The following is a 27,449-nucleotide window of genomic DNA, read 5'->3' on the forward strand; positions in this document are numbered from 1 at the left end:
CTAGCTGCAGAAGATGGTATCATGAATGAAAGCTGAATGAAAAGACAGTACCTGTCAACTCCCCAAGAGGAACCATCTACTCTAAAGCACAGGGACTCTAAAGAACAGACGAACAATGGTTTCAATGGTTTCAGTTCAGACTGCAGATTACTTCTAGCCCAGACCTGAAGAACACTGTCCCCTGCACCCCAGTACTCCGTACCAGCTACGCTCCTCTGGTTAGCTGATGCATAACTAATTTCTGTCACCTACTGGCCTAAAAATTTCAGTTTAAATCACACTGCATGTGATCACTAGGATCAGAACTGACAAAAGGAACTGGTGGAAATGAAGAGGCCTAAAAAATTGTCGGTGCCCTGTTTTTTATTATAGGTCTTTCTGGAAAGGACAGGGGAACGTTACCGATCTACAGCGATGTGTTTGTGAACTCCATTCAGGACTTTGAGATATTACACCTACACAAAACCTCAGGTCCTAAACTGTGACATGAATCAACAGATTCTGTTGTATTCTAGAGGTTCTATTGTACAGGACTTTCCACTGCTATCAAAATTAAATACTTTAAAGCAAGGGGAAAGCTACTAAATAACAAGGTGCCTCCTGGTAACTTGTGGCAAAACTCTTCTACAAAGGATTAGTGTTTTACAACCACACACCATACTATAACTTGTACTTGATACCCAGAGGCTCCCTGCCACCTCCAGGTCAGGAACCACAGCCCTGAAGGAGATCAGAGTTTTCAGAGAAGAAGCGTGCAGAGACAGATGGTCACAATAACACTGCTGGAATGTGATTTACAAGAAGTCATGATACAGTGGTTAACGAGAGTCATGTCTCAGTCAAAAGTAAGTTCCTGGCAAAATTCATTAAGCTGTATGTGAAAAGATACGACAAAAAAAAAAATCTTACAAGAGTCTTCTAGAGTCTATAGAAAATTATGCCAAAATTTATATTCTGAAATAAAAATATTTATTAAAATGTTGTTTTACTTCTGCTGAGCTATGCACAAGGGAAGCATCTCCATTTACAAAGCTGTCAGTTTTATATCATATCCTTAACAAAGCTGGTGCTTAATTTTAACCAGTTTGTTGCTATAGTGACGTTATCTACATATAGAGGAGAAAAAATACAGTATTTTACCTCATTATGGATTAAAAAGAGACTGTATTAGGTCATTTAAGATGTATTCCATAGTTCAGCACTGTTACACAAAGAAAGACTCTGTTTCCAAACTGCCTGAAAATACCGTATATTCAAATTGTATTCAGTGTAATCACACGCAAATTTCAACATATTAAAAAATTCTAAGGCTATCTTAAAAATTTTTCTATGAAGTCCAAATATATGACTTACAGTTGGGCTCATTTATTTAAAATTAAATTCAAAATATACTGAAAATAAAGACAAACTTTTAAAAGCCTAAAAAAGTGTTACTCATGGCAGCAAATATCAACATATGCTTAATATATAAGCCACTTTTACTGAGCTATTAATTGCTAATTAAATTAATATGGCTAATTACAGTCAGAACGATGACAGAAAGTTGAAGGCAAGAGTTAAAAATGCCATGTCTATTTTTGGATGCAAACATGCAGCAGACATTCAAGAAGGAACACTGAATGGCACCTCAGGATAGACTTTTTTGCTTCTAGAAAGGACTACAAATTACCTAGCAGGAAGTAGTTAGAAAAAGTTATACACTGAAATAAGCAGAGATTTGGCTTCACTGGAGCATAAAATATCATCTAATTAATCCCACTTATTTTGGTGCATTTTCCCTTGTGCTTTTTCTAGTAAAAATAGTTTAATTCTAGATATTTGAAAACATATAATTAGCTTACCTGAAAACAGAAGGACTCTTTAGCGTGGAAAATATTATTTCCCGTGGAAAATAATCAACATTAAAAATGAACAGAACAACGAAAACAAAGGCAAGGAAACACTTCTTGGACTTTCTTACAATAACCAGACACCACAGGTCATGATACACTACTGCATATATGATGTAATACCATATTATTGATAAACACCACCTTTCTAGTACACACAAAAAAAACCCTTAATGATTTTTAATATCTCATTGTTACAAAACAAGGATTTCAAAGAAGAAACCAATGAATAACTTTCCTCATTTACAATATCCATCAAGAAACAATGTCAGCAAGAGGAAATGAGCAACAACTTCTAATCTGGAAAACAATGATCCTTAAATAAAACAGAACATGCATGAAATATATTAAACTATGAAAGTTACTGACAATGAAAACCAGAAGAAATGCAATGTTTCATTTATCAGTTTTAAAACAATTTAACAAAATCCATTACAGTCTTTTGAATTACAGCCATAAAAATAAGTTAGGAACACAAAATAATTACATACTTCTGAAAATCCATGAGAGGACTGTATGAGTGACAGAAACACCAAGTATATGCTACCAAAATAAGACCAGGCTTTTCTAAGTAAAAAAGAAATAACAGTTTCTAAAAAGTTACAGTAAAAACCCAAAGGTGTTATCGCATAGAAGCTTAATCCAGAATATTAAATTATTAAATTTAATAGTAATTTTTAAAGCAAACAAAAAGGTATGTTTTCTTATATTTTGCCTAAAACAAAGAACTTGAATAGAACTATAAAATTATCTGAATTCTTTGAGAAACAAGACTGGGCACTTGTGGATCGCACAGAAATACAACGTTCAAAGAAATGTTAATCTTACTTACTAGACTTGCTATTTTTCACCATTGAACTGCTGATTTATTTTGCCTTGAAGATAGTTCTACGTTTATTGTTATTCGACCATTTGTTGTGTATCCCAGAGATTCACAAATACAACTAAATATCCAAGTATTCAATAAATACTAGTACTCCCATTATGCAAGTCTTTAAAAAAATCACATAATTCAAATTATTGCAAATAAATACTTAGCTGTAACTTTATAAATATTTAAATAAAATTGTGCTAAGTATAGGTTAGTCTCCTAAATATACAACTAAACTAACAAATACATTGTCTAAAAGTCAGAAAAATAGCTCAGACAGGTTTATTTTTTTGAAAGTTCAACCCTTACAGATTGCTTTGAGGGCAAACTGAAAGCACACTCTCCCTGCTTCCCAGGGCTCTGTGCTGGCTGTGCTTCTTTGGCAAGTCCACGAGTTACACACTAAAAACCGCCTGGGTTTGTTTTTCCTTTTTTATGATTTAAAATCTAGATACAAAAATATTTCCACGAGAAAACGCGCACATGCTCTCAGCTTGCAGAGGCTACAGAAATCAGTAAACTGCCCTCAAATGCCTTCTGTTTCTCAGGAAACGCTGTCTTCCCTCCGGCTACAATAATGCTTTTTAACCCAGAGGGCCTCAGACTGGAGTCTGGTTTGAGACAGCTCAAAACGCAAACCCCTATTTCCAAGTGTAGGAAGAGACCTACCCCTCTGCTGGAAAATATAATGCAAGTGTCAGTTGAAAGGATGGAAGAGTCACTGATCTATACACAGGAGTTCTGTTCCTCAGCACAGCAGATACATTGTTTTCCAAAGCTGTAGGATGCCCTATTCAAAAACCAAGAGCATATTCCTGTTGTTCCTTTAAACCAATGCTTGCTGCCACTTACTGTCAGATGCACCCGAAGCATTAAACCAGGGTTTTGTGCAACAGAACTCAGCGTGAACTTGTTTGGCTGATTCGATCCTTTCCTGTGCAACCGCCTTTAATTTTCCCCACATACTGCTCATGTTTTTTGAAGAAATTCCTCAAAGAAGTAACCAGTTACATCACCTGCACATTTCCACCACTGCGGTTCATTAATTTAAAGGTATTACCATATAGGCCAAACTCCAGTTCGCTGTTACTGCTAACACTTTTCTGTTCATTTCAGAGTTGAATGCTTCCCATGCTACACTACACGCTGCCGCGAGCCTCTGCTCCACACGTACACCTTACCCCATGTTGTATTTCAGTGGTGAAATGTCTAAATGCAATTTTTCAAAGACTTTGCCACATTGAATGTTCTAGGTAAAAGGTTTAATATTAACATAGAATGCCAATTTAGGGTAAAACAAGATGGCTTTGACTAGAAAGCAGCAGAGCTCCTGCAATTATGGCAGGCTGGGGTAGATTTACTATTCACAAAGCTTAACAAGCCCTTGGCATAGCTCCGAAATTTCTTTAATGTCTTACTCTGATATGATCAGCAAATAAAAAGTTGATAATCCGTGTCATTGCTAACGGAAGGAAAATCCTATTTTAACTAGGCTGACCTAAGTGGAATTTTTCCTTTCCCATTTACAATACTTCAGCATCTCCTTGTCAATCCACCACTAAAATGTGGGAAAAAGGATGAGGTACTTGGTAAACATTTTAAAACGCCTCTCTCCACAATGTGTTCACTAGCACAAGACATAAGCGAGAAAGAGCACAGGGAAGGGAAAGAAATCATACATTTTTATCACTTGTGATTCTACACGTAAGGGCCTATTGATACGTTTTTGTACAAATGCACACCTTTACGTGTGTAACGTGGATGCGAAGTCACTGCACATTAATATCCATTGTGAAGAGGTCTCCTGAAAACTAGTAATTTTTAAACAGCTTTTTTTTGTTTATTAGTTCTGGCTTTTTTCTTTTTGTATTTCTGGCTATATACAAACACTTCAACAAGTGAAGTGTTTGCAACAGCCTGATTGATATAAGTTTTAGCTGCATCTCAGTTTCTTTGTGAAGATTTTTTTGGTTTAAAGCAGATAAAGAGCACACATTTACACCTACCTATTGCACAATTAATTACTTTTTTTACTATGCTTCCTATTAAAGTAATTCCATGACTAGACCAAATAGCTGCAACCCATTTTGGTCTGTTGGCTCAAGGATTCCCAGAAGAAAATAAAAATAATAATAATAATAATAATAATAATAAATCTCTAATTAAACCATTACATAGAAAGGTACTCAAAAAGCCTTGGAGAGTTCATGAGTAAACAACACTTGTTTAAAAAACACTTCTGTAATAAAGTACAGTACAGTATACGGATGATATACCATAATAGCTCCAGATGGAGCTGTTACAGACAACAGTAATGCATTTAAAATGTTTATTATAGGTTGGTTTTTTTTGAATTGTGGTTAAAAAAAATCCCTTGAGGATATTTAAAGCATAAAAACTACTTTAAAGGTTCTATCAACAAGTTGATTTATAATCAATAAAAATAAAACCAATGAACATTACATCTGAGCAAGCACTCCATCATAACCCTACTCTTAGTACCAGGTTAATGCAGTAACCTCGAGACAGCACTCGCAGAGTTATTACATCTGCTGGACCACTACAGGCTATCCTGATGAAGGCTGAAGTATCAACACAGACTTCCAGCCTTCACTCTGAATTTCTCCCTTTGAGTACTTAGGTGAGAATGTTAACATTCTTACAGTAGTTTTATATAAGCAGGAGCATTATAATATTATAATTTAATAACAGACTTCTGTTATTAAATCAGCCTTCTAAAATATAAAATTAGCTGATATTATGAAAGTGTCTTTCAATCATACTTCAATCTTCACAGTTTTAATAAGAAATACCTAATTAGAACCATCACTTTATGATGTATATTTAGCTGATTTCATGTAAATAGACAATCAGTTAAAAACATATCTACTAAGATTAAATATAGTCAAATTGCAAAAACATACAATCTGACAATGTGGTCATGTGCTCTTTTGAAGAGTGCATAGGACATATTTCTGCAGCAGTCAGTACAGTAAATTCTTTTGATGCAATCCCAGTCAAAGCTGTAAACATTCCTAATTGTAGTTTCTTAGAAACTTTTTGTTCCATTCCAGTTTTTATTAGCAAGCTGCACTGGGCATTCCCCTGCTATATATTTTCCCCCATCAGTTACAGACAGTGTCATCATCCACCTTTCACCCCTCTGGCTGATCAAAACTGCTCATAAGCATTTCTTCAATAGATTCAGGGTAGCAATCCTTCCCTTGCAGTGCACAATAACACTTCCCACACGCGATTGTTAGCAAGGCCCCCAGCGCATGATCTTGAGAAGCGGGCTGATGAGGAAGTCTGTTATGCCTTAATGGGATTTCCTGCAGGCTTGGGATCATAACCGTATAGGAAAGTAGCTGCTATCACAAGGACAGCTCCGAAGAAAAAGACACTGAATAGAAGAGAGATGAAAAATAGTTAGCTCATTTTAATTGATGCACTTTTATGTATGCAATACAATCGAAAGAAAGGACGCTTTTCCTGTGTGAACACAAAGATAAATTATAGTTTCACGGAACAACTGTCAAAAGTAATCAGACCAATTTTTTTTTTTTCTCCCCTTCTCTCTCCTCTGCCTAAAACTCTGTGCAAAATGCAAGCAGAAGCTAAAGAAGTGCAACTACTGTGGTTACCCAGCTAATTTTAACATCCTACTTATGTTAGTTGCTGGAGTTGCGTTTGCTTTGAAGTCCAAAGCTTACATCAAAACAAATTACTGCTGCCCAAGAAACAGTTTGTAAGTCAGTATAATCTAATTTTTGGCAGATACATAAAGATTTATGTAAGAAAAAGATAATAAAGGCATCTTTTGTATTGTGACATAGAGGCCTTTCAAGTTGTTTTGATAGCTACAAGTCTGAAACAAAATATCCAAAGCCGACAGACAATCAGTACACATTTTAGAAAAGAACCTTGTCATAAAGGCATGACAATGCTGACAATGTGATCTTCTGAATAAAATGCTAAAAAAACTGTGGCGCATGACATGATAATACTTCAAAGAATACAATTAGCCAATTTCTGGACATGATCCATTGCAACACATCCAAGCACTTAAGTACTTTACATCTATTATCCCCAACAATAATGTGTGTTGAAGTGAGAGAAAAAATTAGTCGGTTTCAGTTCAAATGAATTCAGTTGGCATAGGCAAGGTATTAAAGATTATGTTTGATTAACTCAAGTTAATCAACTTTTATTAAATGAGATGGCTTCAAGTTCTACATTCTGCTAGTTGGCTACATCTCATTTAATTATTACCACTGTTTCTCTTTCCACCCTGTTTGCAGAAGCTGATAAGTTACTTATTAATTTTTCACTTGAGCACGCAGAGATTCTTAAACCACTTTCTACATTCATTTTAACAGGACAAGTAGAGGCCAGATATAATTGAAGTTGATCGTCTTCCACGTTTTAGGCCTAAAAAATTGTTCTACTTCTTTTTGAATGCTTAAGTAAACTCCTGATAATATTGCAAATGCTACTTTTGGGTAAAAAGATGTTTCTTTATATCAGATACAAAAGTTGTAAATATTATTAAAAACAACTTCACACTACGCCTAGGTGTAACATATGTGAGAAGCACAGGTCCATTATAAGCAAAATCCTACTAGTATATCTGATTTTGGAGTGTTACTTCTATACTCTGTACATTAATGTGCACTGCCAAGACAAGCACCACTCGAGAATCTGCCCATGTACCAAGTCTGCAGCACACAGAGCTACTGAAATCAGATTCACAGAATGTTGGGACACAGTGCTCTGGTCCCAGGGGTGCACAGCAAGCATTCTTCTCTCTCCTTGGCCAGATGTTTTTGCTAACGGATACTGTATTATCTTTAGTGAAAAGCTCTCCTTTATGGCTTCTGAGTGTCCATGGGCAACTACTTGCTCCAGAGTAACTTCCACGGGCCTAGGTTTGCAGCTATCTTTTTCAGAGACCGATTTGCAACTGGAAACCTGATTGTCACCACCACAGCTGTGCAGGTGGTGCAGGGGATGCAGAGCAAGGGCTGGGAGGTGCAGGCACAGCAGCCAGGGCCCCACCAGAGCAGCAGCGGGCAGAGCGGCTCGGCCCGGCTCACTGAGGCCAGCAGGGAGCACCAAGGGCCAGGATCCAGGGCTCAGTGAGCCCTGACCTGCGAGGCTGCATCCTACTGAAAAACTATCCTTGCCAAATGTACTCAAAAACGAAGCATTAGATACAGTATTTTATGAAGCCGAGCTGCCCTGGGCAAGCTGTATCAAACACCCTAGAAGCGTGGCTTGCACTGTTTTTCAAATTTATTTTTTCAGTTATATCTGTAAGCATTAAGTTCTCAACTATTTTTTGTTTTCCAGCATGCACAGTAAATCATTCTTACCTGGTAGGGACAAAATCTTGCAGCCAGAAATAGGAGATCAGTGTCGACAGTATAATGGAGAGAGAAGTTGCAAATCCCTTTAAAATGTTGTCTGCATATTTTATAACAGCAGCAATCACCAGCCCTCCGAGTGCCTGAAAAACATAGAGGTTTGGATTTGCAACATGGTAAATCCACTGAGAGCATCCACACATGCTTACTTTATGAAAAGCTTTTGTCTATGTTTAGGAACATTTTATTTATTTTGTGTTATGGACACACACTACTGAAGATTAAATATTGGAGTTCTTCTTTCCCCATTAAAGAAACTGTTGCTCATGCATTCTGTTCTGATCATACTACCACCACTAAATTAGTGGAAATGCTTGCACCATACGTTTTTAACCATGTGAGAAAGGCCACATAGGTATTTTTTTTCCAAACATTGCAAAAGAAATAATGCTTACAATCCTTTATGTCGCACAATACTTAGTCATATACTTGCTGTATGTTTTATTTAGAGGTTTATCGCAACAGTGATAGACCAGACTTCTGACCCTAGAATTTTCAGTACCTTCAATGACACCCATTGGTTTCCCCAGTCATTTATAAAAGAGTAAATTCCAGGCCTTCACAGAAACAAGATACAAAGTCTCCTACCTGTAGAACAACAACTATCCATGTAAGTTTATTGTATCCTTGAAAAAATCCATTCTTTGAAAGTTGTTCTCCATCATAAATGTATACACCCATCAGTCCAAATATGCTACCAAAAAATCCTGAAAGGACAAGATTGATTTAAAAGCTACAGGTGAAAAACGTGCGAACAGGTTCCTTGTCCTCCAAGTTTGCTCACGTATATCTGATTTTAATTCTGTACTGGTACCTGCAATACCATCATGTTCAAATGTAATCAGTGTTCAGACAGATATTCTCTTTTAAATGCCATTTTGCACATTTATGATGAGTTTTGACTGTTTCCATTAAGACATTCTTCAATATTTATCTTCCACTGATTCCTTTTTTTTAAGAAAAGCTCTGTTTCAAAGCTCTGGCTTATGACTGACTTGTTCCAGAATGATAAAATGCCTTAAGTGGACAACTATCTTGCATATGCAGAAAGGATACACTAATGCATTTTTAAATTGTGATTTTGTGTTTTAAATATTTTCTAAAAGCTATATCAGTAAGCCCTCTATGAAATATTACAAAATTAATTTCATTTCTGAACTGAAAGCAACCTTAATAGTAAACATGTTTTACTGAATTTTGGATTGAAGCAAATTAATCTGACAGAAAAAAAAAAAAAAATTAAAAAAATGAGATGTTTCAATTTTCACTGTTATAACGGACATTTATGCCTTCATATATCACAGTGCTAGTGATACATTACCTTGAACTGTTTGTCTTTAGATGCAGTCTGTTCTGATCTCATTGTTTTGACAGAGCAATTACTGGAACACTAAATATATGGCCAGGCCAACTATCAAGCCAGCGCGCTCATCTGCTTGCATACATACTTCTGCGCACTGCAGAAAACCCTGAAGTGTTTCAGAAGTGATAACTGACTTTTCACTGATTATCAATGGAAATTGTTTTGGATACTTGCATTGATTGTTCACCAAAGTGCTTTTATAGCATGGAAATCGAGAGTGATGATCAGCTTTTCTTGGTAAGAGATTTTTATTTTGTAGTTCCACCTTACCTTAGATCCCGGACCAGGCTCCAGCTACCTAACCTTCTCCGCCTCCAAACTTCCTTAATATAACCTTTCCTTATGTATCCCCTACACCCTGTTCAAGAAAACTTAGTTTTTATATACACAATTTCAACAAATACTAGCAGATAATAAGTAGAAGTTTTGATCTCGTTCTCTATCCTCAAGTTTCAAAACATGAAGGATGTGAAAATATTAAAATATAATCAAAATGCAGTTCTGTGTTTTTAACTGAAACCATTTATAATTGAAACACAGCAACAGGAAATAAAAAGGAAAAAATATTGCTTGCATTCAGACATTTTTGACCATACCAGTTTATGACCAACTATTTAATTAAAAAAAACCCCACATACCACCTCCTGTTTCTATGGTACTTCATTACAGTCTACTAGACTCAGTACACAGCTTTTGAGACACCGAATTGTCCTCACAACTTAATTCTACAGTGCTTTGAATTTTATCTAGAATCAGTCCTAAGGTGCTGGAAAGGTCAAATTGCACTGAAAGCATTTATTCAAATTAGCAATAAAAAAATATTTTCCCACAGGTGGAGACCAGAGGGATACCATCAGAGAAAGGAGGGCAACTCCTACAGGAAGTTTTATGCCCGCGGCAGAACAAGAACAAAATAATATTGTTGATGCCATATTTTCAAACCTATAAACTGGACACAATTGCTTTGAGGCGAGGGAAAACTCATTCAGGAAAAAGGATTGACTCTGTTGCCATTAACACCTTGGATCTAAAATACCCAGAACTACTTTGGAAAGAAAAGGTTTTCTCTTACTGACTGGTGCACAACAGCTAAGGGCATTAAAAGAAGTAAGATGAACTGCCTTTTGCACAAGCCTCAGTGACTATACCTACAACTAAAACTGATCTTCATACTGAAATAATAAAAATTCATTATCTCGACTTTATTCACAAACAAAGCAGGTTTTGTATTAAAAGTTCCAACCTATAACAACTGCCTACCCAGGCACAAGAGAATGTTGTTCATTCTATAACACCTCAAATCATTGCTTTTCAGTTTTTTTTTGTTTTAATGTTTAATATTTAGTTTTAATGTTCCTATATTCTCTCTAAAGAAAAGCAAAGTAAAAAAGTAAAAAAGGAATACTATCTGTATTTATCAGGTCTTAATGAATTAGTGCAAAAATGATTTTTAAACACAAAGGGTACACAGAATCCCACATAAGATAGCCTTCTTTAGAAATTCTAATTTTAAATAAAAATTCAATCAAGGGATTCTGTGCAAACTTACACTCTATAAGCAAGTTAAGTCAAGGACTAGGTTGAAGTCAGAAAGTAACTGCTAGAATTCTGTCTAGCATAGTTTATAACCTTGTTTTAAAAGTACATTTATGCAGAATACTAAAATCTTGGCAATATCTTTTGTTTATATACATTTTGTACATTTATCTTAGTTCTTCAGAAGGCAGCATCTCTAGAAGATAATTAAACTTACCAAGCTGGATGTTTCTGATCCACACAGATTGTTTGGTTTCCTTTAAAATTTTCTCAAAATAAACCCCAGCAAATCCACTAGAAAAGCATGCTATGAGAACTGCGATCAGTCCTACAAACTGAGAACCTGCTGAATGCTCCTTAGCAGCTGTTGCTTGAGAGTCTGAAGGCCACTGGATGTAAACACAGTTATACAAAATTCACTGATAAAATCAAGCCATGATTTATTATATAATGCACATTTGTTTTCTAGCCATAGTAACAGTTTCTAAACACAGACAATCACATGCTTGTAAAGTTTTGTATTTTGCATCATAAATACTTTCAAAGGACTGTAAAGTCATAATTTTTCTTTCTACATAGTTGTGAGGAGTAAAATTTTGCCTGAACTGGGACAATACCCATCAATTTAAACAGGTCCAGGATCTGGGTTTCATAAGCCAAAACTGTTTCCGAATCCCAACAAGACTTATCATGGTCTTCCACTGTCACCAACTTTTGCCACTCGACAGTTAGTTACCTTACATATAGAAGCACACTTACATCACTTGTCTTTAAGATGGGATGAACTGTAATTTGCATGTGTGCCTCTTCAGTGATTAAGCAGATGACTAAAAGAAGCTGAAATTTATGAAGCTAAATCCTGCAATACACCTAATACACAGAATAAAATGCAACGCTACAGACAAAAACACACTGAAGAGTCTGTTAATTACGATCAGAATGGTTTGTTTTCAATTTTAATTGAAATTAAATTTGAAAATCTATACAATTTAATGCTCAGAATTTTTTCCAAATACTTAAGCTTTTCAATACAATTTTCTAGAATATATTAAAATCTGCTACCAATTCTTAAAATGGTCCTATCCTATGATCCTGCCCTCTGAAAACTACAAACTCCTGTACCTATTTACTATTTAGAACAGATGCCAAGTTTGTCTTTGAAAAAGTTCAAGTAAAATTGCCACGCTGAAACCGTACTGTAAGGTGAGTACAGTGGGACTGTGCTGGAATAGAGGTTCTGTGAATCCCTAACATCTGAAGAAGCGTGCTAATAAATACTGCTGCCACTGCTATTTGCAAGTCACTCCAGAGTCCCTGTCAAATTCTACAGCAGAGCACTGGGACAGAAAAGAGGTGTTATCTTCTGCCTTTTAACCACATCTGGGGTCCTCTAGCCCTGGCAAGTTGCGATTTGTAGGTCCTGACCACACTTCAGTGCCCACGGGCAGCTGGGAGAATCAGAAAGCTGTACCATCAGTACAGAAATCCATGTTGCTTGAATAAACACATTAAATAAACACAAACTACCTCTTAATATTTACCTGCACAAATGCCACTCCTGTCATCAATATCACTAATGAAAGCCACTGGTATACGCCCAACTTCTTGCTTAACATGGACACAGAAAACAATGCTGTAGTAAGAATTTTCAGTTGATATGTAACCTAGAAAAAAACAGAAACAGTTACTACTGCATAATTCACACTTTTTTTTGAAACTTACAGAAAAATCCAAATGTACAATACCTGGTATGTGGCTGCATCTAGATTTGACAGTGCTACATACAGCAAGTTATTCTGAAGAGTATAAATGCCTGAAGGAATAGCAAGTTTAAGAGTTTCCATGGGTTTATTAAGGATTTCATCATGTAGCACTCTGTTCAGAGTCCGCAAATTGCACTCTGTCCAAAGAAAAAATAAAAGAAATAGACATTCATTAAAAGGAAATGGTGGGGAAGAGACTGCTAGCAATGTTCTGTTCTTAAAGACTGTTGCCCCCTTTTTATAGCTATCAAGACCTCAAAATACTGTGTATGTTTGCCTTTCATGAGCCTCACATATGTATTTATGCATGTACAATGATGTTTTCAAGCTGCTGAAGACTGAATATGCACGTCAAGAAACCAGACAAATTTAGTATAAAATGTTCAAAATAAGAACTAAAGTAAATCCGAAAATACTTTTCTTGAGTTTAAAACTGTGCTTCTTCCTGTAGTCATGAAATGGAGTCCTCCTTTCTGCATCTGCTGTTTATTGTAGGCTTCTAAATTATCATTCATGCTTTGGCCATACTTAAAAGCTTTTCAATTTTTTCCTACTTCTATGTATGAATATTTTAGAATGCCTGAGCAGCACAAGCTTCAAGCTGTTGGTAGAAAATTTATTCTTGTACTCCTCAGTATCCCCATTCCTTAAGGATAGCTCTCTTCAACAAATATACAATATCTTGTATCATATGTTGAGGGGTGAGGTATGAGGAGTGTCTCTCTGACATGAGAAGGGAAATGCTTTGTCAGACGCCTGTACTCACATGGCTACTTTGCAGTTGCCACTACAACAGAGCATACTGGTTAGGAAAATTACTTGGTGCAAGATTTGACACATACTGCTGTCTTTGTAGACCAAAAGAACACAGGCCAAAATCTTCAGAAGTTCAGCAATAACTACTGCAGTAGAGGATAAGTAACGGGGTCCTTCTTCTTTCAGCGTCCGAGAATAACGCATGGTCAAGACTAAACTTGTGGTCTGAAAAACCAGGATGCCCAAGGAAAGGTATTTTAAATTGGTAGACATTTCTTGACGTTCTCCTTTCTGAAACAGAAAAACAAACAAACCAACCAACCCTGGTTTAAAAAATAGTATTGCAGATAGATGTTTCCCTTGGGAATCGGCGTATTAAAACAAGTTATTGATGGGGCTCAGCCAAAGAACAACAAAACTAATCTGGTATTTTAGAAGAAAAATGACATTAACACATTAAGAATGCTTTTCAAAGACATAGTTACAAATGGGAAGCATATCAGAATATTAAGAGAAGTGATAATTAATAGAGAAATGAAATGAATATTTCTTATCTGTAATAATAATAAAGTAAAATAAGGACTATTAACTGATAATTAGCTTTCTAATAACTGGTTTCACAAAATAAATCTCCTAAGTTAAATCAGTCATGAACTTCTTTAGGTAGGTGACGGCCCACACTGTGGTGCTGCAGAATGCCCAGTACCCCTGCTGCAATAAGCTATCCCCAGAATGAAGAGACCTTCCCATGCTTCCGCCTCTCCAGTTTTTCAAGTTACAGTTTCTGCCTTGCCAGAAGACACCGTGCCAGCACAAATCAGGGGGAGGGTTGGGTTGCTTTGAATGAAAATGAGAGGTATGCCTGATGCCAAAGGAAAAGGAGAGTTGTGGGAAAGCAGGGATGGATAGGAAGAAGTGGGATGGAGGAGGTGCAGAGGAGAGAACACTAAACCTGTGATTATCCTGCTCAGGAAAAATTAGTTAAATACAGATGAAGAGGTGATTGCACCTACTTTCTCACACTGCACTGACTACCACAAACCTTACAACAGTAAAGCTGTATCATCCTTATCTCTACCACAAATGTCCACTAAGCTGACATGGTTTTCTTTGCCAGTTGTCACCAATTAGAGCATTAACAGCGCAGAAGAGCAATAGAGAAACCAACACTCATTTTGCAAGCATAACATATTACAAGGAAATTAAAAAATACAGCACTGCTATTCAGAATATTCTACAATTTTCTGCTAGTCTTCATATTAAGAATTTCCATACAACCAGAAATTAATGCTTCCTATAAAAAACTAACTACTACTGCCTTCACTGCCCAAATATTCAAAAACAGAGGAGTGTTTTATAATGCCAAAGTAAAATTAAATCAGTAATTAAAAGTTAATACTTTTTTAAGTAACAGGAACCAGAAACAAGTCAAGACAATGAATGCAGTTCTCACTTTTAGAAGTCTAGAAACAGTATAAGCAGTACTTATCGGGTGCATTTGCCAAAGCCACACATGTTTTATACCTACAGGTACATAAGTTTTGACTCATTAACTACCTAGTGTTGTACACACTGCTGAAGGATGTGCTGGTACCTCTAAGTATTCGTCGCTGAAACTGAATCTGTTTCTTGCTGACTTCTCGACTACTGGATGGGGGAAAGGATGTGGATGTAGTCTTCTTGGACTTCAGTAAAGCCTTTGACACAGTTTCTCACAGCATTGTGCTTCAGAAACTGTCAGCCTCTGGCCTGGACAGGCGCACACTCTCCTGGGTTGAAAACTGGTTGGATGGCCGGGCCCAGAGAGTGGTGGTCAATGGAGTTAACTCCAGCTGGAGGCCAGTTACAAGTGGAGTTCCTCAGGGCTCAGTGCTGGGTCCAGCTCTGTTCAATGTCTTTATCAATGACCTGGATGAAGGCATTGAGTGCACCCTCAGCAAGTTTGCAGATGACACTAAGCTGGGAGGAAGTGTGGATCTGCTGGAGGGTAGGGAGGCTCTGCAAAGGGACCTGAACAGGCTGGACTGCTGGGCCAAGATCAATGGCATGAGGTTTAACAAGACCAAATGCCGGGTCCTGCACTTGGGGCACAACAATCCTATGCAGTGCTACAGACTGGGGGAAGAATGGCTGGAGAGCTGCACGGAAGAAAAGGACCTGGGGGTGCTGGTTGACAGCCGACTGAACATGAGCCAGCAGTGTGCCCAGGTGGACAAGAAGGCCAACGGCATCTTGGCTTGTATCAGAAATGGGGTCACCAGCAGGTCCAGGGAGGTTATTCTCCCTCTGTACTCGGCACTGGTGAGACCGCACCTCGAGTACTGTGTTCAGATCTGGACCCCTCACCACAAGAAGGATGTTGAGGCTCTGGAGCGTGTCCAGAGAAGAGCAACGAAGGGGCTGGAGAACAAGTCGTACGAGGAGCAGCTGAGAGAGCTGGGGTTGTTTAGCCTGGAGAAGAGGAGGCTGAGGGGAGACCTTATTGCTCTCTACAACTACCTGAAAGGAGGTTGTGGAGAGGAGGGAGCTGGCCTCTTCTCCCAAGTGACAGGGGACAGGACAAGAGGGAATGGCCTGAAGCTCCGTCAGGGGAGGTTCAGGTTGGATATCAGAAAAAAATTCTTCACAGTAAGAGTCACTGGGTACTGGAACAGGCTGCCCAGGGAGGTGGTCGAGTCGCCTTCCCTGGAGGTGTTTAAGGAACGGGTGGATGAAGTGCTGAGGGACATGGTTTAGGGAGTGTTAGGAATGGTTGGACTCAACGATCCAATGGGTCCTTTCCAACCTTGTGATTCTGTGATTCTGTGACTGCATTTCTCTAGCTCAAGATGCATTGCATAACAATTTTCATTGCTGTTTTTTTCAGAGATCTGGAGAGCTGTGCTATTGACATATTTCTGATTTGCATTTATCTTGTCTTTAACCATTAACAGATTTTCTCCAGTCCAGTATGCAAAGACAAATTAATACCTATACGGCATGGATACTTGAGAGACACTGCAGTAACCTGCAAACAAATAGGAATTGCCAACAGCCACAGAGATACAAAGTACGTACTTGTATCCTACACAATAAAATTCTTTACCTTAAGAACCATATGTCTGTAAAAATATTTGTAAAAGCCTATCAAAAAAGGTGGAAGAAAAAGATGCCAGGATGGATAAAAAAAAACCCAAAACAAAACCAGCGGAAGAAATACACAAGGCTTCCTTTATGGACTCTTAACAGAAGATACTTTTGTATGAATTATGATTTCATTTATCTTGCTGAAGAATAAAGATGCAACTGCATTGGATGGTATTAATCAGATAGAAATATAAAGCATGAAGAAGAAAGCTGCAGACAACATTCAAGATTTGCTAACTTTCTCCACAGGTTCTGGTGGAATAATAGCCTAATAACAAGTTAATATCTGGAGGACATTAACTGTGGAATTATGCAGCCCCAACAAGAAAATGGAGATCAGTCAGAGAAACATCTTTGAAGAACAGTTTTGCTATCACTGAAAACAAGAAGGAGAAAGAGAAGAACAAGTCCCATGAAGGGATGAAGGGAGGACATGCAAGGTCAGAGATCATACTCTGTGGGGAAATACCAGCAGCACAGAGGAGACAGGGAGAAAAAGGGAAAGCAAAAAAACTAAAAAATCCACTGAGAAAATACAGAACTGAACTTCATGAGAAGGTCTACCTAAGCTTCTACACATTTAGGTGAGCCAAATTGCACAAACCATTTCTTCCATCTTTTCTATCTACCTTGTTTTTTAGTATTGAGATCTGATAATCTAGGAAATATATCGTTAAGATGAACACCCCTAGATTTCATGAAACCACAATTTCAGATAAATAAGTTCTTAAACTTCTTGGTTTTCAGTGTTCAAAACGCTTTTGAAGAAAATATGGATAATGGGAACACATCTCTCCTGAACTTGGACCCAAATTCCTGCATTCTGTGGACCTGTGAAGTGACAAAGGGTTTTACAGATGTCCAAAATTCTCAGAGATCAATTCCTTAACCTCCAAAATAGGTCACAATTAGAGAAAATCACGTTCACATGAATTTCTTTCTGAAATACAACCAGCTATTTACTAAGGAGTTTAAAATGTAATTGTAAAAGTAAATCACTATTAACGGGTTTATCAGCATCAAAGCATTCAGTATGAAAACGTACCAAGAAGCATAATAGTTTAATAAACCCATCCGTAAAGACATAAGGAATACATACCACAACATTACCCTGAACAGCCTTGTCTTCATTAGTAATCATGATTAAAAAAAGCAATGTCTCAAAAAGGTGCCAGTAGCAGGAAACATTTCCTTATAATTCACTAAAGCAGTTTCAGAGTTTCTGAAGTTCACACAAACAGGCTTCTAAGTGTCCAGTGCTGAAATAAGGAAGGATATCTGTCCAAAGTCGTCCTGTCAGCAGTCAGCAAGACAGGCTTGCAGAGAACAAGGGTGAGAAGTTTCATGCTGTACTAACAAATAGTTGCTTCACAGAGCAGGAAATACAAAGTCCTGAAACTTATGTACACCAATAAAATAACCACCCTTTACTAAGCACACATATCTTATCATCTCCCCAGTCCCTCTTCCTTTCTTTTACAAAAGCTGCATATCAGTTCATGGAACTCAGTACAAACTGGGGACTGGATCAAGAAAAGGAGCCGAGTGCTGAACTTCCAAAGGTTACACTGTTTTCAGCTGCAGTTCCACAGCAGGTTTAGATTTAGGGATCACCACCAGAGGTGTAATTGCTCTCTTCTAGCCTTCAGCTCCTGCTGCCCTCACTGCAACATGCTGTGCAGTCCATTGTCTTCAGTACCAGCTCACCCTTCTATTGTCTTAAACCAACAAAGGAATGAAAGTTCTAAACACATTTCCTGTACAGAGTTACAACCAGGCTTAGATTTCTCACCAGGCTTTGGACAGCCTGCTCAGTACTCTGCAGGACGCACTCGTTCCAAAAATCAGATTTAGACTTGCTAATTCAAAGACTGGAAGTTGAGTGGTCATGTTCACTCCATAACTTTTGAACTGTACTTTACAGTGAGAGGTGATAAGTACCTGCGACTCATTGACCCTAATGAGTGACAGTTCAGCGACAAGTGTTAAAATTCATTTACTAGTCTAGGCAAAAAAAAAAAAGTAAACCACTTCTGCGTACCATGTGGGCACACCCAACAGGCAGCAGCACAGATGGCAGGCAAGGAGGTTAAAGGCAGGTCTATATGGAAAGTCAACACGCAGTATGCCAAGATGGTATTTACAGCCATGTAAAACAGGTGGAGAAAATGCAGATGAATACAAGGTGAAGAGCTGTTCTTAAAAGTATAAAGCAAAGGATCCTGGAAAAGGTTTACAGACTCAGAAAGCAAAAACCCCACAGCCTATACAGGGAGTAATGTCTTCAGCTCAAACTCACACCGTGCAAAGTCTGAAAAACTACCCATTCAAAGGAAGCATTTTTTTTTTTAAGTGAAAAATCACATATTTCCATTTAATAACATTTATTCAGATAAAATTAATAAATTTCTGACTTGCAGATTTTCATATCCCTTGGTAATGTCTCCATCGTAAGACAGCATTTCAAATTTTAAATTTTATTTTTATATCCTCCCTATATTTACCTTCCTAAAATACTGGTAAATTCTAATACTTGCAGACGAAATACATTAGGCCGAAGTAATCAATGTAACTTAATGAACAGTAAACATACCATATATATTTTATTTTCCTCTACCCATTCTTAACAAAACTCTAATATCAATCAGGATTTACTACATGAGCAACAAGAAGATTACAGGACCTCCCTTAACCTTAAGGCTTTGCCTTTTAAAGATCTGATGGTATAAACTTTTGAGCTTCTCAACTGCTAAATATCTACTGTGTCAGAATCTTGTGCACAATTATGGATTAGGTTATGAATTCATCCTAACCTTGAGTTTCCAGGAAGTCTTAAAATCTGACAGAATTACTTTAGTTTGAGGTATCTAAAACACTAAAAACAAAAAAGAATTCTAGAAGGAAACATGACTAATTTATATTAAATGCTCTTTAGTTAAACTCTGAGACTAGAAACTGTCTTGAGACATTTTCCAAAGATGGTTGGATTTACACTGCCCATGCTGGAGGGATCTCAGTGATGGGCAGTTAAATTCACAGATTAAATTTAACAACATGCTCTCTGTCAAATGACAGAGCCATCCACAAAAATCATGCATGCAATTGCTACCAGGTAACAGACGCGATGGGCTACCTTGCAGTTAATGAACTGCAGGTACTTGGCTCCTCCCACTGTAAGATACAATTAAAAAGTCACTTAAAATGGTTCTGGCGTACCTATGGTCATGATGTCTATAAATCGAGGTCCATTTACCAGTTAACACACTTTTAGAGCAAGCCCATACAGAAAAAAACAAGAGGAATTCATGACAGAAGGAAGGTAACTGGTTTAGGCTCCCACCCTGTGACTGACAACTCACTGGCAGGGCCCAGGATTCTACACAGGCACAAAAGCAAAGGCCTTTCTAGGGATGCATGGGATGAAAAGCAAAGGAATACGGAGTAACAGAAAATGGTGAAATAAGGCCTTTCCGACAGGCTACAGCGTTAATGTTCATATTAATTGCTACCCATTTGCCAAAAGAGTTGACATGCAAATAAATTCTACTGGCAACTATTTCTTTACTCCTCCCTACTCTGTCACCAGGAAAGTTAATTTAAGAATAATAAATTACAAGCTACTATCATGCTTCCCATCTTTCCAGTGATGGCATTATGTGAATTGCATTTCTTCCAGCCTAATTGTGAAACATTTTCACTGCTGATGTTCTTTTAGAGTAAAAGGTCGAGTTACAGGAGCTATTGCTATGGCTAGCTCTTACTCCATCTTAAGATGGATGAGTTTTAGACCGCTTAACGATAAGGCACTTGCACATTAGTTAAAATACAAAGCCAATCACAAGCATACAACGACCTCTTAAAACTGCAAAAGGCAAAGTTTGTGTGTCAGTACACCAAGTTCCACGTTGGGGATCTGCAAGAAAATAAGCACTGATTGAACCTGCCTTACAGAAGGAAAAACAGAGTGGGAAGATAAGTACACCATTTCAGTGGAACAGGAACAGGACACACTTCCTGGGCATTTGCTTTGAAATCAAGATAGCAGATTAGAGAAACAGGATCGTGTTCTCATATTTCTCAAATGAAACGTGAGCCCAGTGCTGACACTACACCTATACAAATATAATAAGCAGGCAGCAAGGAGGGAAAGCACAACTGGAAGGTGAAGCAGGAGCTCACTGACAGAACCTGGAGAGCCTATTTTTATAGGACATTCTTCCAAGTTTTTGTACGTGCATTGCACTCTTCCCATGTGTTGGATAACACGCAAGTAAGATGCTACTGAAACAACTACATTCCTCAGAGAAAAGTTCTATTCTACAAATCTTTCTTTGGACTGAATATAACCTTCTTCTTACCAGAAGTCGTACCCAATACAACAAATAGCTTATGTACATAAATAAATAGATGGAAGGAACTTCATGCAGTTCAACAAGGCCAAGCACAATGTCCTGCACCTGGGTCAGGGCAACTCCCAGTATCAAGACAGGCTGGGGAGTGAAGGGATTGAGAGCAGCCCTGCTGAGAAGGACTTGCAGGTACTGGTGGATGGAAAGCTGGACATGACCCAGCAACACATGCTTGCAGCCAAGAAAGCCAAACGCATCCTGGGCTGCATCACAAGAAGCACGGTCAGGAGAGGTGATTCTGTCCCTCTACTCTGCTCTGGTGAGACCTCATTTCGAATACCGCATCCAGCTCTGGAGTCCTCATCACAGAGAAGACATGGACCTGTTGGAGTGAGTCCAGAGGAGGGGCACAAAAACAAGCAGAGGGCTGGAGCACCACTCCTATTAGGAAAGGCTGAGAGTTGGGGTTGTTCAGTCTGGAGAAGAGAAGACTCCAGGGAGGCCTTACTGAGGCCTTTCAGTACCTAATGGGGCTTACAAGAAAGACAGAGACTGTCTACCAGAGTCTGTTGCAGCAGGAAAAAAGGCAACAATTTTGAACTGAAAGAGGGTAGGTTTCAATTGGATACAAGGAAAAGCTTTATTTATGATGAGGGTAGCAAGACACTGGAATAGGTTGTCCAGAGAAGCTGTGGGTGCCCCATCATCTTAAGTGTTGAAGGCCACGTTGGATGAGCCTTTGAGCAACCTGGTTTAGTGAAAAATGCTCCTGCCTGTAGCAAGGTTCGGAACTGGATGACCTTTAAAGGCCCCTTCCAATCCAAAACATTCTATGAAAAATATCCCAACTGGTACTGCAGGTGCACAGACCTTTCTGAATCACTAGTAAGTGCTGCTGAACTGGGTTACGAACAAGATTTTACATACATATAAATATTTTACCTGCCAAATTTGTTCCACTATCATTCAACAATGCATTTATTTTTGCCCTCCACCTCTCAAATATGTAATCTTTCATATCTGTGCAACTGTTTGTTTCTTTAATAAACCATGTTGTTATAAACATTTCTAATAATCTTAAACTTGTATTTCTCACTTTAAAATGTCCCTATTAATGTTTTCCATCTTCCTCATACTCGATACAGGTTTCTTCCCTTTCCCTCCAATAAGCTATCTATATTTGTCAGCTGTTCCTCAGAAAATACACAGCACTTCTCAAATAAATTACTGTAAATCACTTCATCGTTTCAAAACTTACCTTGCTCTTTCTTTTGTTTTTCAGTTTGTTACTCGTTCTTCTTGCTGGATACATTATAAAGTGTGTCAAGTACACTATGGAAAAAATAAGCTATTTTTTTTTTCTTAGAGCTTGGATTCTTCTTCAGAAGCATTTCTAAAAGCAAATCCTCTAGCCAAGTTTTTTCCTTACTCTTCTAGTAGAAGAGTAAGGGGTTCAGCTACAGCTTACACTTAGGCTATTTATGAATTCCCAAGATGTTTTTCACCAGAAGGCTTCCTTCCGACAGTCCTTCCAATTTCTCCATTTACAGTGAAAAAATATTAAAAATATCATTGCATTCGAGTAATATTTTCCTGATAAAGATATCAAGCACAGCACAAGTAGAATGCTGGTGGACCTTGCTCCAGCGACGTCATCTCACTCCCTAGGCACAACTCTATCTTGACCTTTTTGAAATCATGCAGACACCTTTGAACACTTTTAGCAAATGCATTTACACACAGAGCAGCTACACATTAAACTGTAATTACTAAAGATCAACCAATTATTTCATCTCAACTTTGCTTCAAAAACCTGGGCTTTTGCCAAAGACGGTGGAGGCCGTACCAGTGATTCGCTGGCCTAGTGCTCAATCAGGAAATTCCACCACTGCCAAGCTCAACAAAGGGAATACAATTACACATTAACTAACATCTAATTTCAACATGCTATAAATTGCTTGGGACTTGGGTACAGTTTTCTTACAGGTTGACAAAAATCTAGCAATAAGGCAACTTAACGCTGCTGAAGATTTTTGATGACCTGACAAAGGTTTGTTGGTTTTTTTTTTTTCTTTTACGGGGAAAAAAAAATAATCACTATTCCAATCCCTGTCTCAAACAGGAAAAGCTGGGCATTGTGAATCTTAAATGTAAAATTTGTAGCTAAACACTCTTAAAGCCCACTCTTTATTCTTTACACCAAACCAAAGAATCTGAAGGTAAGATTTCTTTGACTAATCAGAATTTGGGTGTGTGAATATTAAAGAAATCATATTGGTTATAAATACTCAGTGGTTGGGACATTCAGGCCCTCATTCAGCTAAAGCTAACACCAGTATTTCTTGAAAGATGAAGACTTCAACTGTGCGTATAGTAGTGCAATAGTTCTATATTGACATAACAGTTGTTAAGCCAAACTCCGCCTGCCAGCACAGAAATTTGATACGACCTGCCTTAACTGCCTCGCTTTTTTCAGAGTACTTACACTGCATTCATTGTACAGACGGCAGTACAGAAATATCCTAGTAGTAATGCTCGGATTCTGCTTTAGTTCAAATGCCCACAGCTCTTCAAGCATACAGGAGTGTAATGCGTGACCTGAAGCACTGCCCTGAATGCAACTCCTGCAGATGTACCAACCCAGTGAAGCAGCTTCATTTAAGGTGCTAAAAGACTGAACACCGAGTACAGCCAGGGTTCGGCTATAGCTTACACTTATGCTATTTATTAATTACTAATCAAGTCTGGGTGCTCGAGGCAATGCAGCCACCCTCAGTCAAGGTGACCTAATTTGAAAAGAGTAACAAAAACCAAATACTATAGTGAAAATACATCTGTAGACACTGCAGAAAGCTAGTAATTACAAATAGAACAGCTGAAGAGTGTACCGAAGGGGTATGACTGTAAAACAAGAAGGTTCAAAAACTGAACGGCAAAATCCTGAGCTGCTAACTATCTTATATTAGTATGCTAGATCCTGAGAAGAATTATTATGCTAGGTATAAGAAATATTATGTTAGATCTTAAGAATCTCCCCTGTGCTCTAGAGACACCCTCTACTGATGTGACCTGGCTGTGCAGCCTCCAGCATTCCAATAAAGGCACTGACCTTGCACATGCAATGTGTATATGGGTATGGACTGAAGTGACTGGTGAAGAATAAGCCCATGTTGCAAGCAGTTCAAGAATAACAAGAGAGGAATTACTATATCTAGCAAGCCTGTCTCAAAGATCTAAGAATGTGTTGCCCTCACTCAACATTGCCAAATCTGAAACAGTTTTAAGTAGACACAGGTGATTCAATTTCCCTAGGTACCTGGTTCAGATGATCCCTGCCTTTTTCTTGTTATTGCCAACTGTAGCATAAGCAGCATATGGAATTAGGCAGCCTGCAGGGCTGTTAAAGGAACAGAGTCACTCCTAACAATACATTCCGATAACAAAGCAAACTTATACCAGCCTTTGCCAAAACCAGTATTTTTGCTACACATTCTACTTCTACAAACCAGAACATCATGCATCCCAAACCAATGGATCCTTATCTCCCAGAGCTGTAATTTTCAATCACAAGTTTTCACAATACAACATACAAAGGATCAGGACTTGGGGTGCTGGTGGATGAAAAGCTCAACATGAGCCTGCAATGTGTGACAGCAGCCCAGAAAGCCAACCGTATCGTGGGCTGCATGGCCGGCAGGTTGAGGGAGGTGATTCTGCCCCTTTACCCTTGCTGTGGGGAGATCTCACCTGGAGTGCTATGTTCAGTTCCAGAGTCCTCAGCACAGGAAGGACATGGAGCTGCCAGAGTGAGTCCAGAAGAGGCTACAAAGATGATGAGAGGGCTGGAGTACCTCCCATAGGAAGACAGGCTGAGAGAGTTGGGCTTGTTCAGCCTATTGGAAGAGAAGACTCTGGGGAGACCTTAGAGCAGCCTTCACTATTTAAAGGGAGTCTGCAGGAAAGCTGGGGAGGGGCTCTTTATCAGGGAGTGCAAGGACAAGATGAGGGGGAACAGTTTTTAAGCTGAAAGATGGGAGATTTAGATTATATATAAGGAAGAAACTTTTTATTGTGAGGGTGGTGAGGCACTGGCACAGGTTGCCCAAAGAAGTCATGGATGCCCCATCCCTGGAGGTGTTCAAGGCCAGGTTGGATGTGGCTTTGAGCAGCCTGATCCAGTGGGAGGTGTCCCCGCCCACAGCAGGGGGATGGAACTGGATGATCTCTAAGGTCCCTTCCATCACAAACCATTCAATGATTCTATGAATCACAAGCTAGTTTCTAAAGGAAGAGGATACTGTAAATAAGTTCCCCCACAAGGTCCCTCTCACAATGCAACCTGTAAACACATTTCATTTTTCTTATTCTTTTATGAAAGTAAGCCTGCATCACAGAGATAGTCTACAGTACCAAACTGTCTACACAGTGACAGTTTTTGTGAAGCAGATCCAGTGTACTAACTTAACAGAGAAGGGCTGAACAGGTCAAGCTTAACTGAGTCCACATATGGAATTCAGAGGAGTCAAGTGCAGTGCTTATGGTGAAAGGCAACCCCACAGATTTTGGGAGAAGCAGTCAATCATTCTAAACCCCATTTTGTCAGCCTGCACACATGTTCTTTGAAAAGCAAGGGTTGCCTTAGATCCCAGCCCTCCTGTGCAGAGGTTACCTTGACAGATAACCTTCTTTCTATGGTGCTCATGGTGCTCACTCAGTTTTAGAATTGTTTGTTGCACAGCTTCTTTGTGTCCCAAACAACACATCCCCCCACTGCAGAAAGCAGTTTCAGTCTTCTCCACCCAATTGTTCCTGAAAAATGTTTTCTCTGGTGTCCAAGTCTTCCTTGCACTGATTTAAAATACTGTTTAAAGGACTCAATAAGATGAAACAACCTGGAGTTGTTTTGGTGTTTACCTTCAATCTTCCAGTCTATTCCATAGTATGCATTATCCTATTATGTTCATTACCCCCACATCTTCTGGTTTTCTGACTTAATTCACTAGCTTTGTACTGCTAAAGAGTTTCTCACGTAAAAAGCCACTGTGATATCATATTGCTGAGAAAATCACAGAACAGTTTGGGTTGGAAGGGACCTTAATGATCACCTAGTTCCAACACCCCCCCCACCACCACCACCATGGGCAGGGACACATCCCACAGACCAGGTTGCCCAAGGCCCATCCAGCCTGGCCTTGAACACCTCCAGGGACGGGGCAGCCACAGCTTCTCTGGGAAACATGTGCCAGTGCCTCACCACCCTCATAGTAAGGAAATTCCTCCTTAGGTCTTCCCCTCTGCCATTTAAATCCATTCCCCCTCGTCCTACCACTCCACGCCCTTGTAAACAGTCCCTCCCCAGCTTTCTTGCAGCCCCTTTCAGTGCTGGAAACTGCTCGAAGACCTCCCCGGAGCCTTCTCTTCTCCAGGCTGCACAGCCCCAGCTCTCCCAGCCTGTCCTCACGGCAGAGCTGTTCCAGCCCTCGGATTACCTTCCTATCCTCTATAAAACGCTTATAAATCGCGCATTCCTGCCGGCTGCCCGCCCAGCCCGCGCCGAGATCCCCCAGCCTCGCTGCTGCCCGCCCCGCGCCCCTTCCCGGCCCTCAGGGGGCCGCTTCCACCGGGAGCCTCGCCCTCCCCCGCGCCCGCTCCGTTCGCAGCCCCCGCTCTCCCCACGACCCCACCTGCCGCCGCCGCCACCCGCGCCGCTTCCGGGCGCCGCGGTCCCGTCCCGCTAAGGCTCCGGCTGCCGCCGCGCCCCGCCCGCTCCGTTCCCAGCGCCGCGCCCGACACGGCGGCACCGAGCGGGGGGGCTGAAAGCTGCCCGGCCAGGGGAGTGGGGGCTGGTCACAGCGGGGAGGGGAGACAGCGGGGCCAGGGGTGCCAAGCCAGCAGCCTGGCTGTTCTGGAATCCTCAGCATAAGGATATGGAGCTGTTGGAACGGGTCCAGAGGGGGCTACAAAGGTGATCCGAGGGCTGGAGCACCTCCCACATGGGACAGGCTGAGAGTTGGGGTTGTTCAGTCTCGAGAAGAGAAGGCTCCGAGGAGATCTTATAATAGAGACCTTCCAGTACCTGAAGGGGCTACAAGAAAGCGGGGGAGGGGCTGTTCACAAAGGCTTGTAGTGACAGGACGAGGGGCAATGGGTATAAACCGGAGAGGGGAGGTTTAGGCTTGATATAAGGAGGAATTTCTTCACCCTGAGAGTGGTGAGGCACTGGCACAGGTTGCCCAGCGAAGCTGTGGCTGCCTCATCCTGGAGGTGTTCAAGGCCAGGTTGGATGGGCCTTGGGCAGCCTGGTCTGGTGGAATGTCCCTGTCCATGGCAGGGGGGTTGGAACTGGATGGGCTTTAAGGTCCCTTCCAAC

The 27,449-nt window shown here is 39.6% G+C and overlaps 1 protein-coding gene across 4 annotated transcripts; it reads right to left on the reverse strand.

Annotated features, from left to right (window-relative positions):
* Positions 1-768: 768 nt before the first annotated feature.
* Positions 769-26,889, reverse strand: SLC35A3 (solute carrier family 35 member A3). 4 transcript variants are annotated; one of them, XM_054073217.1, is made up of 9 exons: positions 26,764-26,829; positions 24,827-24,901; positions 13,691-13,895; positions 12,831-12,985; positions 12,627-12,749; positions 11,303-11,474; positions 8,775-8,893; positions 8,136-8,269; positions 769-6,163 (listed from the first exon to the last, which is right to left on the reverse strand). In XM_054073217.1, exons 3-9 carry the CDS (start codon positions 13,875-13,877, stop codon positions 6,073-6,075), a joined length of 981 nt encoding a protein of 326 aa, XP_053929192.1. In that variant the 5' UTR covers positions 13,878-13,895; positions 24,827-24,901; positions 26,764-26,829; the 3' UTR covers positions 769-6,072. The 4 variants fall into 4 exon arrangements, with proteins under 4 accessions (XP_053929192.1, XP_053929191.1, XP_053929190.1 ...); XM_054073216.1 differs by lacking the exon at positions 24,827-24,901 and having other exon boundaries at positions 26,764-26,889; XM_054073215.1 differs by lacking the exon at positions 26,764-26,829 and having other exon boundaries at positions 24,827-24,980.
* Between the last annotated feature and the right edge of the window lie 560 nt (positions 26,890-27,449).

The sequence above is a fragment of the Cuculus canorus genome, chromosome 8 (assembly GCF_017976375.1).
Source record: "Cuculus canorus isolate bCucCan1 chromosome 8, bCucCan1.pri, whole genome shotgun sequence".
NCBI lineage: Eukaryota > Metazoa > Chordata > Aves > Cuculiformes > Cuculidae > Cuculus > Cuculus canorus.